General features: G+C 46.8%; 1 protein-coding gene across 1 annotated transcript; it reads left to right on the forward strand.

Moving 5' to 3' along the window:
• Positions 1 to 20067: 20067 nt before the first annotated feature.
• LOC309331922 (C-C motif chemokine 4 homolog) lies at positions 20068 to 22583 on the forward strand. Its single transcript, XM_081844490.1, has 3 exons — positions 20068 to 20237; positions 21945 to 22059; positions 22442 to 22583. Exons 1-3 carry the CDS (start codon positions 20153 to 20155, stop codon positions 22527 to 22529), a joined length of 288 nt encoding a protein of 95 aa, XP_081700616.1. The 5' UTR covers positions 20068 to 20152; the 3' UTR covers positions 22530 to 22583.
• Positions 22584 to 23077: the final 494 nt, after the last annotated feature.

A 23077-nucleotide genomic window follows, 5' to 3' on the forward strand; every position in this document is an offset into this window, starting at 1 on the left:
TCATTGCAAATAGGTTGAAACATTAGCAGGCTTTTATATGCACTTGTAATGTAATAGAAACTACAGATAATTTAGGAAGATGGAAATTTTGGAGAAGTATTGATATGCAGATGAAAATAGAAATAAGAAGACTCATGGATGGGATGGGGGGGAAGTCAGTAATCTCGAGTAATCAGAGTAATCTCGATATGTGAATGTGTAAGACGTTTATCACTTTTCTTTCTTGTTTCTCTTTCTTTCTTTCTTTCTTTCTTGTTTCTCTTCCTTCCTTCCTTCCTTCCTTCCTTCCTTCCTTCCTTTCCTTTCCTTTCCTTTTGAAAATCAAATAAAACAATTATTAAAACAAAAACAGGAGTATCATGGAGGATCCTAAGGCAATTGACGGCTACTAGCGACAAAGGCTATACTCTGCCTCCACAAGTTGGAGACCATAATGCCTCTGAATGCCAATTGCTGGAAACCACAGGAGGGCAGAGCGCTCCTGTGCCCAGGTCCTGCTTGTAGGCTTCCCAGAAGAGGCATCTGGTTGGCCACTGGGAGAAGAGGATGCTGGACTAGATAGGCCATCGACCTGACCCATCTTATGGAAGCCTCCTTCAAAGCAAAATGCCCTCACTTTTCAGACCCAAAACAAAACAAATTCCTTCCAGTAGCACCTTAAAGACCAACTAAGTCAGTTCTTGGTATGAGCTTTCGTGTGCATGCACACTTCTTCAGATACACACTGTGTATCTGAAGAAGTGTGCATGCACACGAAAGCTCATACCAAGAACTGACTTAGTTGGTCTTTAAGGTGCTACTGGAAGGAATTTGTTTTGTTTTGACTATGGCAGACCAACACGGCTACCTATCTGTAACTGTTTTCAGACCCAGTCACAGCAAAGGGGAAGAGAAGAACGAAAAGGGCTTTCCTGGTTCTCCTTTTTCCACCCTCCTCCTGCTGCCTCGGCTTTCGAGGACAGTTTCCTGCTTCTACAGGGCCAGGAACCAAGGGTAGAGCAGAACCCCTTTTGTCATTGTGCAATACTTGATTTCCTCTGGGGATATATTTAGCCACACGGCACAAATCATGCAGGGTTGAAGCTGGCCATGGCCCACGGAAAAGGGATATTGCATCGCCGGCAGGCTCTTGGTGGCTGCTCTCCTCTTCCTCAGCCAGCCACCTCTGGCAGCGGAAACATGGGGAAATGCCCTGTTCTCATAGAAACATGGGGAGCTGTGAGTCCGTTCGTCTATCTAGCTCAGTATTGCCTACACTGACTGGTAGAGGCAGCTCTCCAAGGTTTCATTCTCAAGGGTCTTTCTCAGCCTGACCTGCAGTTGCTGAATATGGAAACTGGGAGATCTTCTGCAGTTCATTTCCTGGGGTTGGACTAGATGACTCTTAGGGTCCCTTCCAACTTGACAAAACGATGATTCTATGCAAAGCAGGTGCTCTGCTACTGAGCTATGGCCTTTCCCCAAAGAATAACGTAAGATTCCAGTCCTCATGATTGATTTGAATAGGAATGCAGGAAACAACCTTACTGGTCCATTTAACTCAGTATTGTCTGCGCTGGCTGGCAGCAGCTCTCCAGGGTTTCAGTTCCAGCACTGACTGGAGATGCTGGGACTTGAAACAGGAAGACCTCTTGCAGATGCTCCATCTATAGAAACAGCCATAATTTTGCCACATCCGTACCATGCATCTGAAGTGTGGCTTGGGGGTTAGATTGTTGGACTAGAACCTGGGAGACCAGGGTTCAAACCCCCACTCAGCCATTACACTCACTGAGTGACCTTTGTGGCCAGCCACTGCCTCTCAGCCTGACCTACCTCACAGGGTTGTTGTGGAGATTAACTGAGGAACGGGAGAACCTTCAGCTCCTCGAAGAAGGAAGTGGGCTTTAAATGTAATAAAGAAAAGCAATCATATATCACAAAGGTCCTGGGAACTGTGGTTTGTATAGTCTCATGCCCAAAGCTTAAATAAAATATTTCAAAGGGTGGGGGGGGGTCCTAGGTCATATCCAGAGGAGGAAGATGATGCCCCTGTTTGACAAATGTGAACATGGGGCTGATTGGGATGCTTTGTTATTCCTAGAATCACAGAATTGTGGAGCTGGAAGGGACCCCAAGGGTCATCTAGTCCAATGCCTGGCAATGTATCCATTAAATAAAAGAATATCTCATTGAGCTGCAGAGTCATTCTCTTATTCATCCGTTCTTGGAAGCTCACATCTGTTGAGTCGGCTCCTCTGCCAATTGCAGACATAACAAAACCATTCTTGGAGGGACCCTCCCTTCTTTCCAAGATTGTACAATCGTCTCTCTTGCAATTGCCAATTTGAAAGTTAGCATTTCTTTTCTTTTCTTTCAATGGGTGTCTTCTGTAACATTCCAGTATGTCGCAATAGAGAAATACATAAATAAATGGGGGCAAGGAACCAGAGTGCACCTCTTGGATGAGCACGTTTAACCGCTGACTGCGACGCCGCAGCGATCTCTGGTGGTCAAGAGGAGCTATTGCTGCTGCCGCCTCTCTCACTGCGCATTTTCCATAAATGCAGTTCCATAGGCATGTCTTGCGTTTCCATGCTCTGGGTGCACAACAAATCGTCTGTCTCTAGAAGTCTTCTTGGTCGTTGCAGCACGAAGCTGTAGCCTGGAGAGCAGCAAAGGAAAGGCACGGAAGAAAGCTCTCATAAGTTGTGGCTAGTCACTTTTTGATCCTGCGTTTGTGTCTTAAAGGATGCTGATCCCCATAAGTTAGCTTGTATTATTATTATTATTATTATTATTATTATTATTATTTAAACAACGACTCTAACCAGTTCTTCAGTTAAAGGTTGCCCAACTGCAGATAGCTCTTTCAAACCAGTCAATGGATGCTCCTTACACTACCTCAGTATTCCTCACACACACAAACACACACGGCTGCAGATGAGAAGAGTGACTGGCCTCAGGCTACCTTGCAAGGTCATGGCTAATATTATTTATTTATTTATTTATTTATTTATTTATTTATGCATGCCCTGCCCTGCCCTGCCCTGCCCTGCCCATCTGGCTGGGTTTCCCCAGCCACTTTGGGCGGCTTCCAACCAAATATTAAAAACAATACAGGCTGAGGGCAAATTCAGGCTGGAAATTCCTCTCTTCCCCTTAACGCTCTTAGTCAGGATGCTCTCTCCCTAGGAATGAAGGTGAGGCAGCCGTGTGAGGCTAGACCCCCCTTCCTCTCCAGGTGCTTATGCTGGGTACCCACCATTTCGGAGATCAGCTCCATGAGCACCATGCAGACATCACCTTGGCACTCATCCATCTTCCCCTAGAAAACCCGCAGCAGCCCAGAGGGGTGCCAGAGCAGAAGGGGGCATAGCTCAGTGCCAGAGCACCTGCCTTACATGCAGAAGGTCCCAGGTTCAACACACACACCCCGACACCTCCAGGTAGGGCTAGGAGAAGATCCTGCCTGAACCCCTGGAGAGTTACTGCCTCTCAATGAGGGCAATGGACAAGTAGATCTGACTCATACTAAGGCAGCTTCCTAGGTTCCACTTTTCCTCCAAAAAGCCCAAGGAGCTCATGGTTCTCTTCCTCCCCTGGCCCAGGGCTTCATGGCTGAATGGGGATTTTAACACTGGTCTCCCATGCACCACACTGGCTCTGGCCTAGTTTGCATATCATGGAAAGTGAAACTGTTTATGCCCCGTTTTAGATCACAGTGAAAGACTGGCTGGCCCAAGGTTATCTTCTTATGTTCTTTTGGGACATTTTGGTGCTCTTCGTCATAGTGGATTTTGGAGCAAACTCTTTCTTCTTCTTCTTCTTCTTCTTCTTCTTCTTCTTCTTCTTCTTCTTCTCTGAAAAGGGATTCTTGGCAAATGCGTGGACTAAACATCTCCTGGGGCTCTTCGCAATTTGCTCACAAAGCACCAAGAATGCAGCGGTTACATGGATATGTTTGCTTTTCCATGAATCAAAGCTGGGTCTCTGCGTCGGCTGCCACTGCACTGAGCTGGAAAACATGCAAGTCGAAACATTTTACGAGCCACAGAAATCTGATCAGCTGCAGAGATCTGTTGTGATTAAGGAACGTCTATTAAAAAATTCCAAGGCGCTGAGTGGCAGGTGTTGCTTCCTGGAAATGTCCCGTCATGCTTGTCATAAGAATGACGTGACCAGAGGCATTTGGCAGATCTAGGAACATAGTTATGTTCTTATCAGTTCCATAGAAATATTGGGAGGGCAAGGTTTGCTTGTGCAAAAGCACCAAAGTGGGCATGGATTGGGTAACCCAGATTGGCTAGGATGTGAGGGAATTTCACTGGGAAAATAGCAGCACCCTGGGGGCCTGTCTGAGGAATAGGGGTCTCCTAAAGACTCTCAGCGCCCTTAGCAAACTACAGTTCCCAGGATTTTGGGGGAATGTGTAATGCAGACGAGGCCTCTGTGTCTGAAACAGGAGAGGACTCTGCGTTCCTCCTTTTTCCTGGAGCTGCCAGGATTGTCACAAAGCCTGATTTACTCGCTGGGTTCATAGCGGAGGCTCCAAAGTGAAAATAAAGGGGTTGGGGGGCAGGGAGAACAAAGGCTTTCTGTGCAAATTATTATTCCTACACAGGGGCTTGTTGACTGGGCTTTGCAGGGTTTTCTTTCAGATTCGTTTGCGGCTTTGAAGAGAGCCGCTGCCTGCCCTGAATTATTTACACCTCGCTGGCAAGAGGCTGTCTGGGAAAATCCCGCAGAAAGGGAGCATGGCCTCCTGACTCAGTGACCTGGTGCTGCTCACCAGAGGAAGCAGCTGTGAAAAACAACCAGGAGAGCAAGAGACCAGGATAGAGGAGGAGGAGGAGGCAGCTTGTGCCTGGAGCAAAGCAGAGGAGATTTGGGGAGAGGGCTGTGACTCAGCAGCAGATAGGGAGTGGCAAAACTTCTGTTTCGCTTTCTTCCCATTTTTCATTCTTCTCGTCTTCCAGCTCAGTTCTCGGCATTTCCACATCTGTTTACGATTTAAAAATAAAAAAAAAATCTAGTCCTCGTGAGAATTCAGCAGTGAATTTCTCCTATTAGACATATTTTGGCGTGCAATTTTTTCACGCAATCTCCCCATTATATAATGCATTTTGGCATGTTATTATCACGAATATATGCATAATTAGGCATGCTTTATATTCATAATATGCATTTGGAGAGCCAGTGGTTAGAGTGTCAGTCTAGGACCTGGGAAAGGCCAGGGTTCAAATCCCCACACTTGGCCGTGAACTAGGTGATTAGCTTGGGGGCCAGCCATTGCCTCTTCGTCTAACCTACCTCACAAGGTGGTTAGGCTCAGGTTGTATATACGTGTAAATAAAACCATGTATCCTAAAAATACCACAGTCTCCACTGTTCCTCATTCGAGGAGACCGAACCCTGGGTGAGCATCGGAAGCCCCTGAAATCTTGGACCACTTAGAGATTGGGGTGGCAGGTAAGAATACAATAAAATAAGGAATACAGTGGTGCCTCGCAAGACGAAATTAATCCGTTCCGCGAGTCTCTTCATCTAGCGGATTTTTCGTCTTGCGAAGCAAGCCCATTGACGGCTTAGCGGATTAGCGCTATTAGTGCTATTAGCAGATAAGCGGCTTAGCGGCTTAGAAAAAGGGGGGGGGAGGAAAAAAAACCCACAGGAACTCGCAAGACATTTTCATCTTGCGAAGCAAGCCCATAGGAAATTTGTTTTGCGAAGCGCCTCCAAAACGGAAAACCCTTTCGTCTAGCGGGTTTTCCGTCTTGCGAGGCATTCATCTTGCGGGGCACCACTGTATGAAAAAGAGAGCAGGAATCACCAGGACTATAAAACGGGCAAATAAAGTCATTTTGTTTAGTCGTCTTCGTCATCTTAGTCGTGACCCCATGAATCAGAGCATGCCCTGGAAACTCTCACTTTCTTCTCAAAGCTTCTCTTTTTTATGTCCATGGAGTTTTCTTGGAGTGGATTGCCAGTTCCTTCTCCAGGTGGATCACATTTAGTCTAAACTCTCAGCTATGACTTGTCCGTCTTGGGTGGCCCTGCATGGCATAGCTCATAGCTTCTTGAAATTATTCAAGCCACTTCTCCACGACAAGGCAGTGATCCATGAAGGGATAAAGTCATTAGCATCATACAAATAGGTAAGTTACTTCTTATCTAAAGTAGCACTTGTATCAATACCTAATTCAGCTTCTCTGTTTCATCTTTTGCTGAGTTCAAGCTTCAAAAGAAAAATAATTTGCAGTACCAGCCAAACCATACTACAAACTGGAGTTTCCTCACTATCGGTCACTTAATTTATTTGTGTGTGCAATGCTCTTCTTCTTCTTCTTTTCACTTTTTCCATCCTGGCAAGTGATCCCGTATGTCATCAAATATTCAGCCAGCCAAGCTCAAAGCAGACACCATGAATTGCCAGGTCAGCATCGTGGCAGCTAACCAGAGACCCGTGGAAATTCCCCCAGAGCAGGCCGAAGAAAAAAGGGGAAGGAAGGAAGCCAATCAGTCAGTCAATGAGCTAGCTGGCCTCCAGAAAGTATCGGCTCTGAAGTTCCTGGGAGGGGAAGGTCCGCTTTTCTCCATCGTGACATCTCAAACGCAGCAGCTACTTGCCTCGTAATGGAAAGGCTGCCTCAATGGACGGAACTGACACTACTGCAGGTGTCACAGAATGCCCATTCCACATTTGTAAGAACTCAGTCATTTAGTGTGGCAGTGGCTACCCTTTGGAACTCCCTGCCTCTTGATTTCAAGCAGGCACCTTCACCATATTCCTTTCACTGTTAAAAATATTCTTAATTAGACAAGCCTGCCCAGATGCTTAGAAAGCTGGTGTGAATTTTAATCTGCTTTTAGTATTTTAACTTTCTGTATGTTTTAAAGTATTGCAAACTTTTCTTATTTTACATATTTTAGTAAATCAAGTAGTGTATAATTTTTTATGAAATAAATAATAATAAAGCAAAAGACCTCAGGAGAGCCCTGCTGGATTAAGCCATCTGGATTAAGCCTGCTCCGTATGAACTACAATTCCCATCATCCCTTGCAGTCAGCACAGCTGTGCTAGAGCAAACAGGTTGGCCACACTACCTGGTAGTGATTGGGATGGCAGCCCAGTCTAGTCTAACATATTCCATACTGTTCAACAGGAGGTCTCTGGGAAATCCACAAGCAGGGCATGACTGCATCACCTTTTCTCTGATATTCTCCACCACAGAGTGATATTCAGTGGTAGACTGCCCCTCAACATGTAGGTTCCATAGCAGCATCACTGCTAACAGCCATTGATAAAATCCTCCTCTTCCTCCAAACATAAGAACACAAGAACACTACTGAATCAGGCCAATAGCCCATCTAGCCTCCTGTTCTCGCGGTTGCCAGCCAGATGCCCGTTATGGGAAACCTGCAAGGAGGATTCGAGCACAAGAATTATTTGTCTCCATGAATGTCTCTAATCCACAAGAATTTGTCTCCATGAATGTCTCTAATCCCTTTTTTTAAACAAGTCATCTCACCTTAGTGCCAGCAAGCAGCAGAAATTTATTTATTTCATCTCTTTATTCATTTCATTTCCAACTCCACATTTCTATGATTCTGTCCCACTAAAAGCACAAGAAGCTCGCTTTAAAAGGGGAGCTGAGAATTCAAGGTGGGACCTTACATCTCTCCCCAAAGCCCTGTCTACAGCTGTGATCTTTCTCTCTGTCCACTCTGAAGGCTTCAGGCTGCTCTGGCAACACTCTGCATCCCATGATGTGCCTGGGAAAATCCCCCAGCCAGGCCTCCTTACGGGAAAATTCCAGACAGTCCGCACTTATCGTCGCTTCTTGGGACCACTGTTCCGGCTATGACTAGGAATAATGAGCCACATAGCAAAACCTGGGAGCCCTGCTTGGAATTCTGAGTGATAGGGGAGGTGAGGGGGTGTCTAACGCTGGAAGGAAAACAATGATGTGGCTTTAGCAGAAATATTATAAAGGATTAAGTAAAAATAGACTGTTAATGGATGAAAGGAGGAAAGGTAAAGTTACATTATATTAGGATAAAAATTGCGAAGGATGGAAAGGATTTGTTGAAACAGCTAACCGAACTAGAATACAAAAAAGGGAGGTGCGAGGAGGTCAAGGAAACAAGCAAATGAAAGATAAGCTATGGGAAGGTTCGTTGTGGTTTTTTTTTCTTTTTCTTTTTGGTTTAATTGTATCTATTTTTCTATTTTTCTGTTTTTTACAAGTCTGTGTTTAACTTGGTGTGTTTTCTTTTTCTTTTTGTAACCTTTAAAATCTTAATAAATATTATTATTATTATTATTATTATTATTATTATTATTATTATTATTATTTTAAAAAAGGAAAACAATGGGTCCTTTGCAGTGCTGCTGTTCACAATCCAAGTGGGAGAGGAGTTCCTGGCATTGCTGTCCTGCACCCCACCTCCCTGCTTGTCGGCTGCCAAGCCACCCAGGTGTGGGAATCCTTTCTGGGCTCAGAGGAGCCCCTCCAGAGAACAATGCCTTTGGAATGCAACAGCTGTGGTGGCGATGACTCACCCTTCAGATCAGAGGCTTGCCGGCCTCTGAGATCTCCCTTCATTTCTGAGGTGCCTTCAGACATATCTGGGGGTGGATCACTGAATCACCTCCTCTCCCCTGTCACCCTGACAATATGTGGGTGTTTCATGAGCCCTGTGGAGGTGTCATTGAAGGGGTGGTTGGATCCTGACTGGGAGCTGGCGCTGGAGAACCCCGGATGAGGAGAAGGGAGGTGAGAGCTTTCTGAGCCCCAGGGGTGGGGGAAGAGAGAGATTAGTAGCCCAAGGAGGGGAGAATCATAGAAACAGAGAATTGTAAGGTTGGATGGGACTCCCAAAGGTCCTCTAGTCCAACCCGCTGCCATGCAGGAATCACAGCTAAAGAATCCCTGACAGTTGACCATCCAACCTCTGCTTTAAAACCTCCAAGAGTTGGGCCACCTAGGCCCATCCAGCACCCATACCCCCCCCACTTCCATGCAGATCAACACATTTCCCCATCTACAATGTCTCATTAGGATCAAGTAAGGTTGGGGTCACTGGATCAAACAGTCCCCCAAACTTCCACCAGGCACCTGTTCTGGATTTCCACAGCCTTCATGGGACCGGCAAGAACATCAGCTGTAGGAAGCTGCAAATTGTGCTGAGTTCAGGCCATTGAGATCTATCTAGGTTCAGTATCTTCCACAGGGCGGATGCCACCACCAAGAAGGCCCTCTGACTGGCAGCAGCTCTCTGGGGTTTCAGGCAAGAGGCATTACAAGTCCTACCTGGAGATGCTGTCAGGGATTGAACCTGAGACCCTTCTGCATGTGCTACCTGGGATGCGTAGCTCATACTGTAGAAGGCAGAATCAGGATTCAAGATCACCGTAACAGATTGAAAAACTGGGCCAAAAACTAACGAAATGAATGTCAGTAGGGACAAACATATGGCTCTGCACTTAGGAAAGACTAATCAGATGCCCAAATATAGGATGGGGGACACCTGCCTTGACAGCAGCATGTGTGAAAAGGATCTAGGGGTCTTAGTGGGCCATGAGTCAGCAGTGTGAAGGAGCAGCAAAAAAAACAACCAGCTCATGCAATTCTAGGCTGCATCAACAGAAGTCTAGTATCCAGATCAAGGGAAGTCATAGCACCATCCATTTTTGCCTTGGTTAGACCACACCTGGTGTCCTGTGTCCAGTTCGGGACACCCCAGTTCAAGGGGGATACTGACAAGCTGGAAGGTGAGCAGAGAAAGGAGAGCAAGATGATCAAGGGTCTGGAAACCAAGCCTTATGAGGAATGGTTGAGGGAACTGGGAATGTTTAGACTGGAGAAGAGGAGATGGAAATTATTATTATTATTATTATTATTATTATTATTATTATTATTACATTCTACCCCACCCATCTGGCTGGGTTTCCCCAGCCACTCTGGGCTGCTTTCAACAGAACATTAAAAACAGAATAAAACTTCAAACATTAAATACTTCCCTAAACAGGGCTGCCTTCAGATGTCTTCTAAAAGTCAGATAGTTGTTTATTTCCTTGACATCTGACAGGAGGGCATTCCACAGGGCGGGTGCCACCACCGAGAAGGCTCTCTGCCTGGTTCACTGTAACCTCACTTCTCGCAATGAGGAAACCACCAGAAGGCCCTTAGATCTGGACCTCAGTGTCCAGGCTGAACGATGGGGGTGGAGACACTCCTTCAGGTATACTGGAGGATGATGCTGGTGAGGTAATATGAGAACCATTTTCAAATATCTGAAGGGCTGTAACCAGGAAGCTTGTTTTCTCCTGCTCCAGAGGGGAGGACCTGAACCAGCAGATTCAAATTACTAGAAAGAAAATGCCAACCAAACATTACGAGCAACTTTCTTACAGTAAGAGCTGTTTGAGGGTGGAATGGACTCCCTCAGAAGATGGTGAACTCTCCTTCCTTGGAGGTTTTTAAGCAGAGGCTGGGTGGCCATCTGCCAGGGATGCCTTGGTTATGATTCCTGCGTTTCAGGGGGGTCAGACTAGATGACCCAGTGAAGGCGGTAAAGGTCCTGTGTGAGTGTCTGGAAGCGGTTGGAGGATGGATGGCGGCTAACAGATTGAGGTTGAATCCTGACAAGACAGAAGTACTGTTTTTGGGGGACAGGAGGCGGGCAGGTGTGGAGGATTCCCTGGTCCTGAATGGGGTAACTGTGCCCCTGAAGGACCAGGTGCGCAGCCTGGGAGTCATTTTGGACTCACAGCTGTCCATGGAGGCACAGGTCAAATCTGTATCCAGGGCAGCTGTTTACCAGCTCCATCTGGTACGTAGGCTGAGACCCTATCTGCCTGCGGACTGTCTTGCCAGAGTGGTACATGCTCTGGTTATCTCCCGCTTGGACTACTGCAATGCGCTCTACGTGGGGCTACCTTTGAAGGTGACCCGGAAACTACAACTAATACAGAATGCGGCAGCTAGACTGGTGACTGGGAGCGGCCGCCGAGACCATATAACACCGGTCTTGAAAGACCTACATTGGCTCCCAGTACGTTTCCGAGCACAATTCAAAGTGTTGGTGCTGACCTTTAAAGCCCTAAATGGCCTCGGTCCAGTATATCTGAAGGAGCGTCTCCTCCCCCATCGTTCTGCCCGGACACTGAGGTCCAGCTCCGAGGGCCTTCTGGCGGTTCCCTCACTGCGAGAGGCCAAGTTGCAGGGAACCAGGCAGAGGGCCTTCTCGGTGGTGGTGCCCGCCCTGTGGAATGCCCTCCCATCGGATGTCAAGGCGATGGACAACTACCTGACATTCAGAAGACATCTGAAGGCAGCCCTGTTCAGGGAAGTTTTTAATATGTGACATTTTAGTGTATTTTTTATCTCTGTTGGAAGCTGCCCAGAGTGGCTGGGGAAACCCAGCCAGATGGGCGGGGTACAAATAATAAATTATTATTATTATTATTATTATTATTATTCCCTTCCAACTCTACAACGCTGTGATAAGAGCCTGGAAACCAAGCCTTATGAAGAAGAGTTGAGGGAATTGTGGGTGCTTAGAAGATAAACAAGGACTGGTGGGGTGAATTGACAGGGTGGTAGCAAGGAGAACCCCAGGAACACAACAGCTTTGGAGTGCTATTGTCAGAGCACTCAAGAATTCAGGTGTAAGCAAATGGTGCCAGTTCTGGGGGAAAGACACTGTTGTGGAAACATTGATGCTCCTTCCGACAAGCCTCGCCCGGGATAGCCCTTGAGGTCTGAATGGGAAGTGAATTGCCTGTTTCTCAATGAAATGCAGAGTTTCAAGTGACTCACCAATCACGTTTTTGCTCAGTCACCGCCGATTTCAATGAATTTTTAACTCCATTCACGAAATTGCTTTCTGCCTGCTCATCAACTACAGCAGCCCTCTGAGTGTGAGTCAAGACTGCACAGAAGTTTTGTACGATGCAACAAGTTGGCTGTCGTGGAAAAAGAAGCTATGGGGAGGCATCCAAAACTGGAGGAGTTTAGAAGGAAAGTCTTGCAAGAGTAGCCCAAAGTCCATTCAGCCAGCACTTAAAGACAGACTTACATAATGCATACTTTCTGGGGATGAACCAAAATTCACCCCCTTTCCTCTTAATTTTGGCATGTAGTTCTTCAACCAAGTAACAAGTATGAAAATGTAGTCATCCTCCATCTTGCCCCTCTCTTATGTGCAGCCGACTCTCAACTTATGCAGGGGCTACGTTCCGGGAGACAGTGCGTAAAGCCAAATTCACAGAATTGTAGAGCTGGAGGAACCATCAGGGTCATCTAGTTCAACCCCCGCCAATGCAGGAATCTTTTTTCCAACGTAGAACTTGAACCCGGGACCCTGAGATTAAGAGTCTCATGCTCTACTGACTGAGCTATTCCAGCTTAGACACCAAAGCGCCCTCTCCAATTGCATGGAATCCGGACAGCCCCGTGGTTTTCCCCGGAGCTGAGGGCGATGAAACAATTGTTGAGACGGCTAGAGCGCCAGAGGCAGAAAACTCATTCTGAATCAGACCGGACACGGGCTAGAGCTCAACGTCGAGCCTACCAAGTGGCAATGGTGACGGCGAAGAGGGCCTTCTTCGCCACCTCCATTGCATCTGCAGAAAACAGCAGCACGAGACTTTTTCAGGTGGTTCGCAATCTATCGGAACCACCTGCACCACCGGGGCCTGGTAGGGACCCCAAGATCTCCTGCAATGCTTTTGCAAAGTTGTGAGTTACCTATATTGCATTGCCTTTTCCTCCAACGAACTCAAGCAGTGGTGGACATGGTTCTTTCCCTCCTCATTTTATCCTCACAACAACCCTGTGAGGTAGGTTAGGCTGAGAGGCAGTGACTGGTCCCCAATCACCTAATGAACTTTATGGCTGAGGGAATTTGAACTGTGGTCTCTCCCAGGCCCTAGTCCGACACTCTAACCATAGCTGTCAACTTTTCCCTTTTCTTGCGAGGAATCCTATTCGGAATAAGGGAATTTCCCTTTAAAAAAGGGAAATGTTGACAGCTAAGACTCTAACCACTACGCCACTCTAGCTCTCTCTATTCCCCCCTAAGCTCAGGTGAGCTACCTGTGATGCAGGTGGGGTGGTAGTTAATGAGGACCTTTTTTACAAAAAGATTTGCAGCAGGACAGAAGCTGGTGTGAAGTTGCATACAGATTCAAGCCAGATCTTCCCCATTCTGTTCCCTAGACTGTGTGCACCTCTGCCCCATTTCACTAGATGGATTTGTTCCATGGATATACCTTCCATGAAAGCAAGTCTGTGCAGATTTGGAGGGGGGGCTGGGTACATTTGCCCCAGGCCTAAGAGGGCTAAGCCATCATGGGGTGGGGGGCAGGGACTGGCTGCCTTTTTGTTTGAGTTTATAACTTTATTCTAACAAGACAAGCGCTGCACAGGCCAACATGAGATGGCGTTAATTGTGTTCCCGAAAAGCAAAAGAGAATGTGTCTCAAAACACGCTGGAAAAAAACCAAAGGATTTGGCAAGACAGGGAGTTGCCTTCCTCTCTTCCAGGGTTAGAAGATTCCAAGATGCTGCCTGGAGCTGCTTTTGCGCTGTCATCCTTACAAGCGAAAGTCATTGAGTTTTTCCCCAATTAACAATACATATGTATGATAATTTTATAAAACATGTCATTTCTTGCCTTCAGATCATCATTTGAGTCACCAGTTAATGAGAATGGGAAATAAATCTACGGGCTGTTTTCAAATTGAAGTATACATATTGGGGGTTTTTAAAAAATGTTTCTTGATTGAGTTGATATCCCACCATTGCCCCCACCCCACTCCACCAAGGAGCCCAGGGTGGCAAAAAAAGATGCACAATCTTGTGAAATTTTGATAAATTTTATGAAATTGAAAATATTTTCATTTTAGCTTTTTGTATGTTTCAAACTATTGCTCTGAATTTTTCTTGATTTTGCTGTTTTATCTTTCTGGGTGTTGTTGTTTTACAATCAAGCAGTGTATAAATTCTATGAAATATATACAATTTAAAAAGGAAAACAAAGGAAAAACGTTCTAGAGAAGATTAAAACATACTGTAAACAATAAAAAAAAACTGAAACGCAGTTAGTTGAAAGCATTCTGCCATCCAATGAGATCAGAGTTTCCAGGAAACAGCCACTAAATGCACCTCAGTCAACAGGAATGTTTTCTAACTCCTCCTGAAAGTTTGTAAGGGAGGGCATTTCACAACCAGGGAGCCACCACTCAAAAGACCCTGTTATGTAGGCTCATATGCAATTGTATATGTTCCATTTAGTTTATTTTTAAATGTCAAGTATACGTGATTCATGTGATATACTGTTTTTGCTTTGGGCAGTGGCTGAAAAAGACCAGTAAACAATAATTGGTGGAAGCATGTTGGACTTTCTCTGGGTTTTTTAAAATCCTTTTAATAAAAACTTGCATTTATAGCCTACTTTTTTCTCCAAGGAGCTTCACAGTTTCAGCATTGCAGGGGGTTGGACCAGATGTCCTTTTGAGCCCCTTCCAATGCTACAGTTCTATGATTCAAGGTGGCATACATGATACACCCCTCCTTTTGGATACTCTCTATTTTGAACCAGAGCAGCACACGTAAGTGCCGTTTACCTTCCCGCTGGAGCGGTACCTATTTATTTACTTGCACTTTGACGTGCTTTCGAACTGCTAGGTTGGCAGGAGCAGGGACCGAGCAATGGGAGCTCACCCCATCGCGGGGATTCGAACCGCCGACCTTCTGATTGGCAAGTCCTAGGCTCTGTGGTTTAACCCACAGCGCCACCTGCATCCCCAGCTTTAAACTCCAGCAAATGGTAGCATAAGTGTCAGGCTTCAGGGACTCGGCTGCTTCCTCCCTTTGGTAGGAGATAAGCAGAACAAAATGAAAGGAGTCTCTCGCCAGTTCGAAATTTAAATGATCACAGTGAGAGAACAAAGAACCCATTCCTAGGAATGAAGGTGCTCCCAATTAAGGGTTTCACCCTAGTCACCCACTTCACTTCTGCGTCTTGCAACCTGATCTCACAACCACTGTACTTTCTGGGCTGCCACCTTATCTGCTCTCCTTGGCCTTGGGTTGAGCAGATGGATGCTTTCCAGCAACACTGAGTCTGTTTACTCTCTCTCCCAGTTCTTCTCCTCCTAGCTGTTCCCCACACAGTACTTCCCAGCTTCTGCCTTCTGAACTATGTCCCTCTGCAAACCACTGTTCCAAATCCATACTGTCCTCCTGCTCCTGAGAAGATTCAGGATCCTGATCAGGAGCAGGGGGACGGGGAGGCTCCGACCATTCCTCCTCAGCACGGTCCCTGACAATAAGACAGGCAGACACTGCTAAGGAGGCCCTTTCATTGCATTTTTGCATGAGAATCCATTATCTGAGTCTATTCCTATGGTTTTTTCTAAAGCACTGAACGGGAAAATAGAACTTCCATCATAGACGAGTTGAGTTTCTTCCGCTGCTCAATTCCGGTTCTTTCTTCCCTTTTCTCATAATCTTATTTTTAGAAGGATGGGACACCATCTTGAGGCTGATGAGAATGCAATGAAATGCTTCATTGGCAAAAAATAAGGCCCAGTGCGATAAAACATACAGGGTAGGTGAAATCAGACGATTTTCCATTCCCTTGCATTTCATTAAAAGCTAGGAATTTCCAGGGCAGCTGTGCAAAGCTTGCTTCCTGCCAGCAGGAATCACGAGATGTGTTGCATTTTCCCCTTTTCCTTTCTAAAAAAAAGAAAAAGAGGGAGAAAAAGGAAAGAATAAATTCTGTTGTCTTTCTCAAGTTAGAACAACAGCAGCAACACTCTTTTTCTAACCCAGTGATACTCAAAATTTGGGGGGGCCACCCCTCCTTAATTCCATAAACTCATCCTCAGTGCTGCCTCCCCTCCCCTATAGAAAGCATTATTCAGAAGAGCGGTTTGCACAACCCACTATGGGAGATGAGGAATTGTAGTGCTGGGAGGGACCTCAAGGGTAATCTAATCCAGGGTTTCTCCAGCTGTTTTTGGACTACAGTCCCCATCATCACTGACTGCTGGGCCTGATAGGTAGGAATGATGGGAGTTGTAGTCCAAAGACAGCTGGGGACCCAAGTTTGGGAAACCCTGATCGCCCAACCCTCTGCAGTGCAGGAATCTTTTGCCCAACATGGGTCTCGAATCCAAAACCCTGAGATTAAGTGTCTCATGCTCTACCAACTGAGCTAAGATAATAAAATTAAACCTAGTAGCAAATCTATTGCACATTTGTTCAATATACAAATAAAGCAATTTAGTTTAATTGATGCAGCAAAATGGATGAACTTACTTGTTTATTTATTAAATTTCATCCAAGGATCACACGGAAGTTTACGGTATGAAAACACTTTACCGAGAGCAGAGTTAAAACTCTGCCGCTCCCTCTCACAGCAGGTAGTGATAGCTACAAAGCCAGATGACTTTAAAGGTGGAGCTTTAAGGCTGGTCCTGCTTGCTGGTATTCACAAGGGACATCTGGTCAGCCACAGTGAGAACAGGATGGTGCCCTAGACAGGCAATTGGCCTGATCCAGCAAGCTCTTTCTTACATTCTTATGTCCTTACATTTCTTATAATATATGACGTGTCTGATGCCTTGTTTTTCACATCGGCTTCACACCAACTGGGTTCCTTATTTGTTTATTTCATCAGATTCATGCACCATTTGATTGTGAGAAAAGAAGCTAGGCGTGATTCGCGAAAAAGATGAAGCAATAAGGAGAATGAACAACAATAATTTAAGACTTTCAAAGAGTTAAAATAACAACAAACTAAAAACAGATTAAAACACACATCAGCTTTTTAAACTTCTGGACAGGCTTGTCCAAAACAAAAATGTTTTTAGCAGGCACCAAAAAGAGAACACTGAAGGTGCCCGCCGGATGTCAAGTGGCAGGGAGTTCCAAAGTGTAGGATTAAGCCATTCCTGATCTGTATCTAACCAAGGGGTGAACATTTCTGCATGGGGTAAAGACACCCCAGCCCAGCCAACACCCCCTGGAATGAATCTGAGACTAATTGAGCTGCCCTGATGTGAACAGCTGGGGGTGAGGATTGAAATGCACTAAGAAACAACACCTCACTGTGCTCTGGTGCCTAATGTGAACACATCCTATGGCCTCTCAGGACAGGTAAAATAAAATCTTATTCACACAGTGCATGGTTAAACTATCAAACTCCCTCCCACAGAAGGCAGTGATTGCCTTCAACCTAGATGAATTAGACAAATTCATGGAGGAGAGGGCTGCTGAAGGCTACTAGCCATAATGGCTTGGCTTTGCCTCCATTGTTAAAGACAGCAATGCTTCTGAATACCAGTTGCTGGAACCACAGAAGAGGAGGCTGCTCTTGTGCTTGGGCTCTGCTTTCCAGAAGATGCATCTGGGTGGCCACTGCGAGGACAGGAAGCTGGGCTGGATGGGCCAATATTGGCCAGACCCAGCAGGCTCTGCTTATGTTCTTCTGTTCATACTGAGCATTTGTTCTGATTTGTTTTGTGGGGAGGTTACATGACCACAATCCTTCACCGTGATTTGCAGGTGGGGTGTTTATGCTTCTTGCCCTTAGTCATGCCTTCATCATATGCTTCTCATTGCATTTCCCCACCACTTTCTCAACCACAGAAAGTCTGGCTCCTCTCATCTTTTGTGTGCTTTTCGGGTGCCAAGGCAACAGAGCCTTTTAACCCACTTTAACTGAGCAAACCTACAGTTCCTGGTATGCCCTTGCAAAACACTAGCAGAGTCAAGTGTGGAGGGGAACTTACACTGGTTGACCTTGGGCCATTCAGAAGAAACCTGAATAGAGTTGGATCTGGACAAAGCGGGCTACTCCAGCATCCTGTTCGGACAGTGACCAAGCAGATCCCTATCATGGGAGACCCACAAGCAGGATCCTGTGGTTTCCAGCAACTGGTATTCAGAAGCATCACTGCCTCAAACTCTGGATGCAGAGCGTAGCCATAATGGCTAATCGCCATCAGTGTCCCTCTCCTCCATTAATTTGTCTACTAAATCCTCTTTTAAAGCCATCCAAGTTGGTGGTCATCAGTGCCTCCAGTGGGAGGGAGTTCCATATTTGAACTAGACAAAAGTACTTCCTTTTCTCTGTCCTGAAACTTCCAACATGCAGCTTCCTTGGATGTCCACGTGTTCTGGTGTTACGAGAGAGGGACAAAAGCTTTTCTCTGTCCACTTGCTCCATGCCAGGCATCATTTTACAAACTTCCATCAGAACCTGAGAGCCATAGCAACTCTCCCCACTTACAATCCTGGCTACTGCTGTTCAGAGGCATTTACTGCCTCTGTCAGTGGCTAGTAGTTGTACTATTCCCCCATGGATTTGTCTAATCCTCTTTTGAAGCCATCCAAGTTGATGGCCCTCACTGCCTCCTGTGGGGGTGAGTTCCACAGTTTAACAATACAAAGTGTGAAGGAGCATCTGTCCCAAACCTTCCAACATTCAAATTCATGGGATAGCCATCATTTCTCCCTATCCACTTCCTGCATGCTATGTATTATAGGAGCCAACTCCTAGGGGCCGAGGTCCCTTTGGCCATCCCACCAAAATATTTGAGAGGGCTGGGCCGCCCCCCAAAGTTGATGAGCCTTGCCATTCAAATGGTGTGTGCACACTCTGTCTTGTTATTGATTATGCTGGGTGGGACTTAACTGCCTCCCCAATATTCTTTCTTTCTTTCTTTCTTTCTTTCTTTCTTTCTTTCTTTCTTTCTTCTTCTTCTTTTCTTCTTCCTTCTTTTCTCTTCTCTGACATGCAACAGACATTTAGAGCACACCACGCTCCATGAATCTTGGGAACTGTAGTTTGTTATGGGTGTTGCGAATTGTAGCTCCGCCACGAGCAATCTACAGTTCCCAGGATTTGAGTGTGTGCTTTAAATGTATGTTGCATACGCCCAGCTTCACACACTTCTAAAATGGCACGGCCCCTCAGTCCAGCCTACTTCACAGGGTCGTTGTGAGGATAAAACAGGGAGGTAGCGATGAGGGAACCATGCATGCCACTGTGGTCTCTTTAGAGGAAAAGTAATAATGGATAACATTAAAAGAACGGTATTTCCAGAGTAAAGCCAAACCTACACACCGTGCAGCTGCATGGTGGTCGTTCATGACTTATGTCAAAAGATAAACTCATGGCTGGCAAGTACCTACAAGTTATGATTTTACCTGGATTTGATCATCTTCCAGGACTTAGTACTGACTGCTTTGTTATGCTTCCATTCGTGCATTGTGGGGAGTTGGACTAGATGACCCTTGGGGATCCCCTCAAACTCTACAATTCTCTGTTTCTATGACCTTATTATTATTATTAGGACCTTACTATTTGCAGCACTGTTTTTCTCTCTCTGCAATGGCCATTTCTCGGCTCTCTGCGTTTCATGTTAGGGGCCGTATGGTGCCAAACAGGCAAGGTATTGTTCGTTTCCGTCTCTCTCAAACATTTCTATTGTGATATGTAATATTATAAATATATATATATATTTTAAAAGATCCGTGTGAGCTCACGAAAAAACGGTTCTCTTCCTCCCAGCTGCATCCAGAAAAATCCCCTCCGGGAATTTGCAACTGGTTTCTCCTTTCTCTGGATGCAAAACGAATGCAAAAGCTCTGTTTGGGGGCGCTTGCTTAGGATGGGGCCGCTTCTCCCCCCGGATTGCACAAGTTTTTCTTTTCCCTTTGCATCTGGTGCCTGAAAGAGCTGACGCGGCACATTCTCCAGCAAAGGGAGAGTGGAGTGGGGTGTCCATCTTCCCTTCTTTCTATCCACCGCCCTACCCCCCCCCCACTCCGGTTTCACCAGCTCTTCTTCCTTCCTCTCGTGACCCTATGTGGGTGAAGCAATTTTTAAGTCACTTGAGCGGGGCGGCGCAGATGTAATACATCTTCTTCAGAAACTTCCCCTGCTTTTTTGGCCTCCGCGATGGAGGTTCCCGCACCCCTTCGGGGTGACATCACCGCCGACGGGAAATTCCGCCGGCGATGCTCCCCCCCGCCCGGCCCTCTGCTCCATAAAAGGAGGCAGGCTTCATGGAGGGAGCACCAGAGACGACAAGACCTTCCAGGAGAACCTCAACCAAGATCAGCCACTCCAGCCTCTCAGCAAAATGAACGCTTCTCAGTCTCCACGTGCCTGGGCTGTGGCCGCGCTCCTGATACTGGCCCTCTGCCTCTCGGCCAGCGCTGCTCCAGGTCAGTCTCAAGGCTCAGCATGGGGAGCGGAGGGGCATTTGAGGGCAAAGTGGGGGTCCTTCCCCCGGGGTGGGGTTTTGGGGGCCCGGGAGAAATGCACACTCATCACAGTGGCCGCTGCTTGGGAAGCCGTCTCTGCTCTGGCTGGCGGTGGCTCTCTAGGGCAGGTATCCCCAAACTCAGCCCGCCAGCCTTTTGCGAACTACAATTCCCATCATCCCTGACCACTGGTCCTGTTAGCTAGGGATGATGGGAGTTGTAGTCCCAAAACAACTGGAGGGCCGAGTTTGGGGGTGCCTGCTTTAGGGTTTCTGGGAGAGAGAGCCCTACCTGGAGATACCAAGGGGTGTTAACTGGGAGCCAAGCAGCCGCTCTGCACTTCAACTACAGCCCTTTCCAAATAGGAAGCTGCCCTATCAGACCACTGGTCCATCAAGGTCAGTGTTGTCTACACTGACTGGCAGCAGCTCTCCGGGGTTTCAGGCAGGGGGCAGCATGCACAGGATTGCAGCCTCAATCCAGGATTCTCGCCCTCTCCGCTTCCCAATCCTGCACCACATGAGCTCCTTCCAAAGGCAGGCTTCAGTCGCTTGGAATTCCATCCATGCAGGGAGGGTGGTGTGGCAGGGGAGATGGCCTCTCTGCGCCCTTTGAACTCGGCCCTCTTGTTTTTATAAGGAGTTTTATCCGATTCCACATGGGCTGTTGGAGCTCAGCCACCATGTGCACAGCAGGGTGGACGGGGGCTTAACCCCACGACCCCATGACAGGGGGGGAGGAATGGGTTAGAATAGCCTGTGGGCTTTGGGGGCATGTGCAGAGCTCCTCCTCCTCATCACCACTGGATAAGGTGCTTCTATAGGGACGCAGGTGGCGCTGTGGGTTAAACCACAGAGCCTAGGACTTGCTGATCAGAAGGTTGGCGGTTCGAATCCCTGTGACAGGGTGAGCTCCCGTTGCTCAGTCCCTGCTCCTGCCAACCTAGCAGTTCGAAAGCACGTCAAAGTGCAAATAATAAATAGGTACCGCTCCGGCGGGAAGGTAAACGGCGTTTCCGTGCACTGTTCTGGTTCGCCAGAAGCGGCTTAGTCATGTTGGCCACATGACCTGGAAGCTGTATGCTGGCTCCCTCGGCCAATAAAGCGAGATAAGCGCTACATCCCCAGAGTTGGTCACAACTGGACCTAATGGTCAGGGGTCTCTTTACCTTTACCTTTAAGGTGCTTCTGCTTTGCACGCAGAAGGTCCCCGGTTCTATCCCCAAGGGCATTTCCCGGTAGGGAGCTGGGGAGAAGACACTCCGTCTGAAACCCTGGAAAGCTGCTGCCAGCTAGTGTAAGCAGTCTTGAGCCAAATGGACACAGAACATAAGAAGAGCCTGCTGGGTCAGGACAGTAGACCATCTAGTCCAGCATCCTTTTTTTTACAGCGGCCAATCAGATGCATCTTCTGAGAAACCAGCAGGCAGGATCCAAGCACAAAAGCTCTCTCCTCCATGAATAGGTCCAGTCCTCTCTTAAAGCCACCCTACTTAGTAGCCATCACTGCCTCCTAAGGGTGCACGTTCCTTAGTTCCACCCGATGCTTGCACCTTCCTATGTACATGCTGGACTCAAGAGGATAGAGGCAGGAAAAGGAATTCCTGGCCAACGACTTTGCAGCAGAGTTTTGCTGGTTGCACTCAATGCCTTTTCCTTTCTCTTCTAGTGGGGTCTGACCCTCCAACTTCCTGCTGCTTCACCTACACGGCAAAGAAGATCCCCCGGAACTACATAGCTGACTATTACGAAACAAACAGCAGGTGCTCTCAGCCGGGTGTTGTGTAAGTATAAAAATAATTCTGCTCTGTTTGCAGCCTCCAGGCATGGGAAAGGGTTGGGGTGTCCAGCTGTCCCAATAATAATTATTATTATTGTTATAATAATAATAAATTTTATTTATTAATAAATATACCAACCCCGCTCGCTTTCTGCCATCCGTCAGGAGTCTAGCTGAGCCATCCAAGCCCACCCCCAAAGAATCATAGAATTGTAGAGTTGGAAGGGGCCGCCAGGGGTTCCCCCTGCAATGCAGAAATCACAACTAAAGAATCCCTGACAGACTATGATTTTATGACACTACCTCAAGGGCAAGAGAGGGCTTGACAGGAAGGCAGAGAAAGCCAGATGGGAGGCTGATTGTGTCTCTCCTTTGATTCCCTCCAGGTTCATCACAAAGAAGGGCCGGGAGATCTGTGCCAACCCCACAGAGAAATGGGTCCAAGAATACATGGACCACTTCGAGCTGAACTGAGTATCAATGCTGCAGCAACAGAAGCCGGCATCCTTGGCTGGGTCGATGGGCATCTCAAGAACACCACACGGCTGGTGGCTTTTGTCGTCGCCTTGAAGTCAAAACCTCAGGGACTTTCTATGATAATTTAAATTTATTTAAGGTATTTTATTTTCCTCAAACCCTAAGGGTCCACCCCTGCTAATTATTTTATTTATATAACTTTGGAGGGAACACAAAGCAATCAACCTCTTTGCTATTTTTATACATATGACTGTTTTAATATTACCACAGAATAAGAATTTCCCCAATAAATGTTGTTTTTCTACAAGTTCTGTTGTAAGCTGAGTGTTTATTCCTACCCACCCTGTTTGCAATCTGTGGTGTAAAAGAGGGTCCTCCTCTCTCTCCCTTTGGGTAAATGGCCAGCTGGGATGGGGAACCAAATACATACGGCCCTCGATACCTCCCTCTTTGGCCCTCAGATCTCCCCACAGGCTGCCACCACCTTCCACTAGCCCAGTTTCAAGTTCTCATTGGGTGCTTTTGCCTGGCTGCAAATGTTTCCT

The sequence above is a fragment of the Podarcis erhardii genome, assembly GCF_964252035.2.
Source record: "Podarcis erhardii genome assembly, chromosome: 16".
Classification (NCBI taxonomy): Eukaryota; Metazoa; Chordata; class Lepidosauria; order Squamata; family Lacertidae; genus Podarcis; species Podarcis erhardii.

Excerpts from the sequence above, each read along its gene's own strand:
- LOC309331922 (XM_081844490.1), top strand. The coding sequence starts at position 20,153 with ATGAACGCTTCTCAGTCTCCACGTGCCTGGGCTGTGGCCGCGCTCCTG. Across the intron at positions 20,238-21,944 it reads CTCGGCCAGCGCTGCTCCAG|TGGGGTCTGACCCTCCAACT; the intron begins GTCAGTCTCAAG and ends TTTCTCTTCTAG. Across the intron at positions 22,060-22,441 it reads TGCTCTCAGCCGGGTGTTGT|GTTCATCACAAAGAAGGGCC; the intron begins GTAAGTATAAAA and ends GATTCCCTCCAG.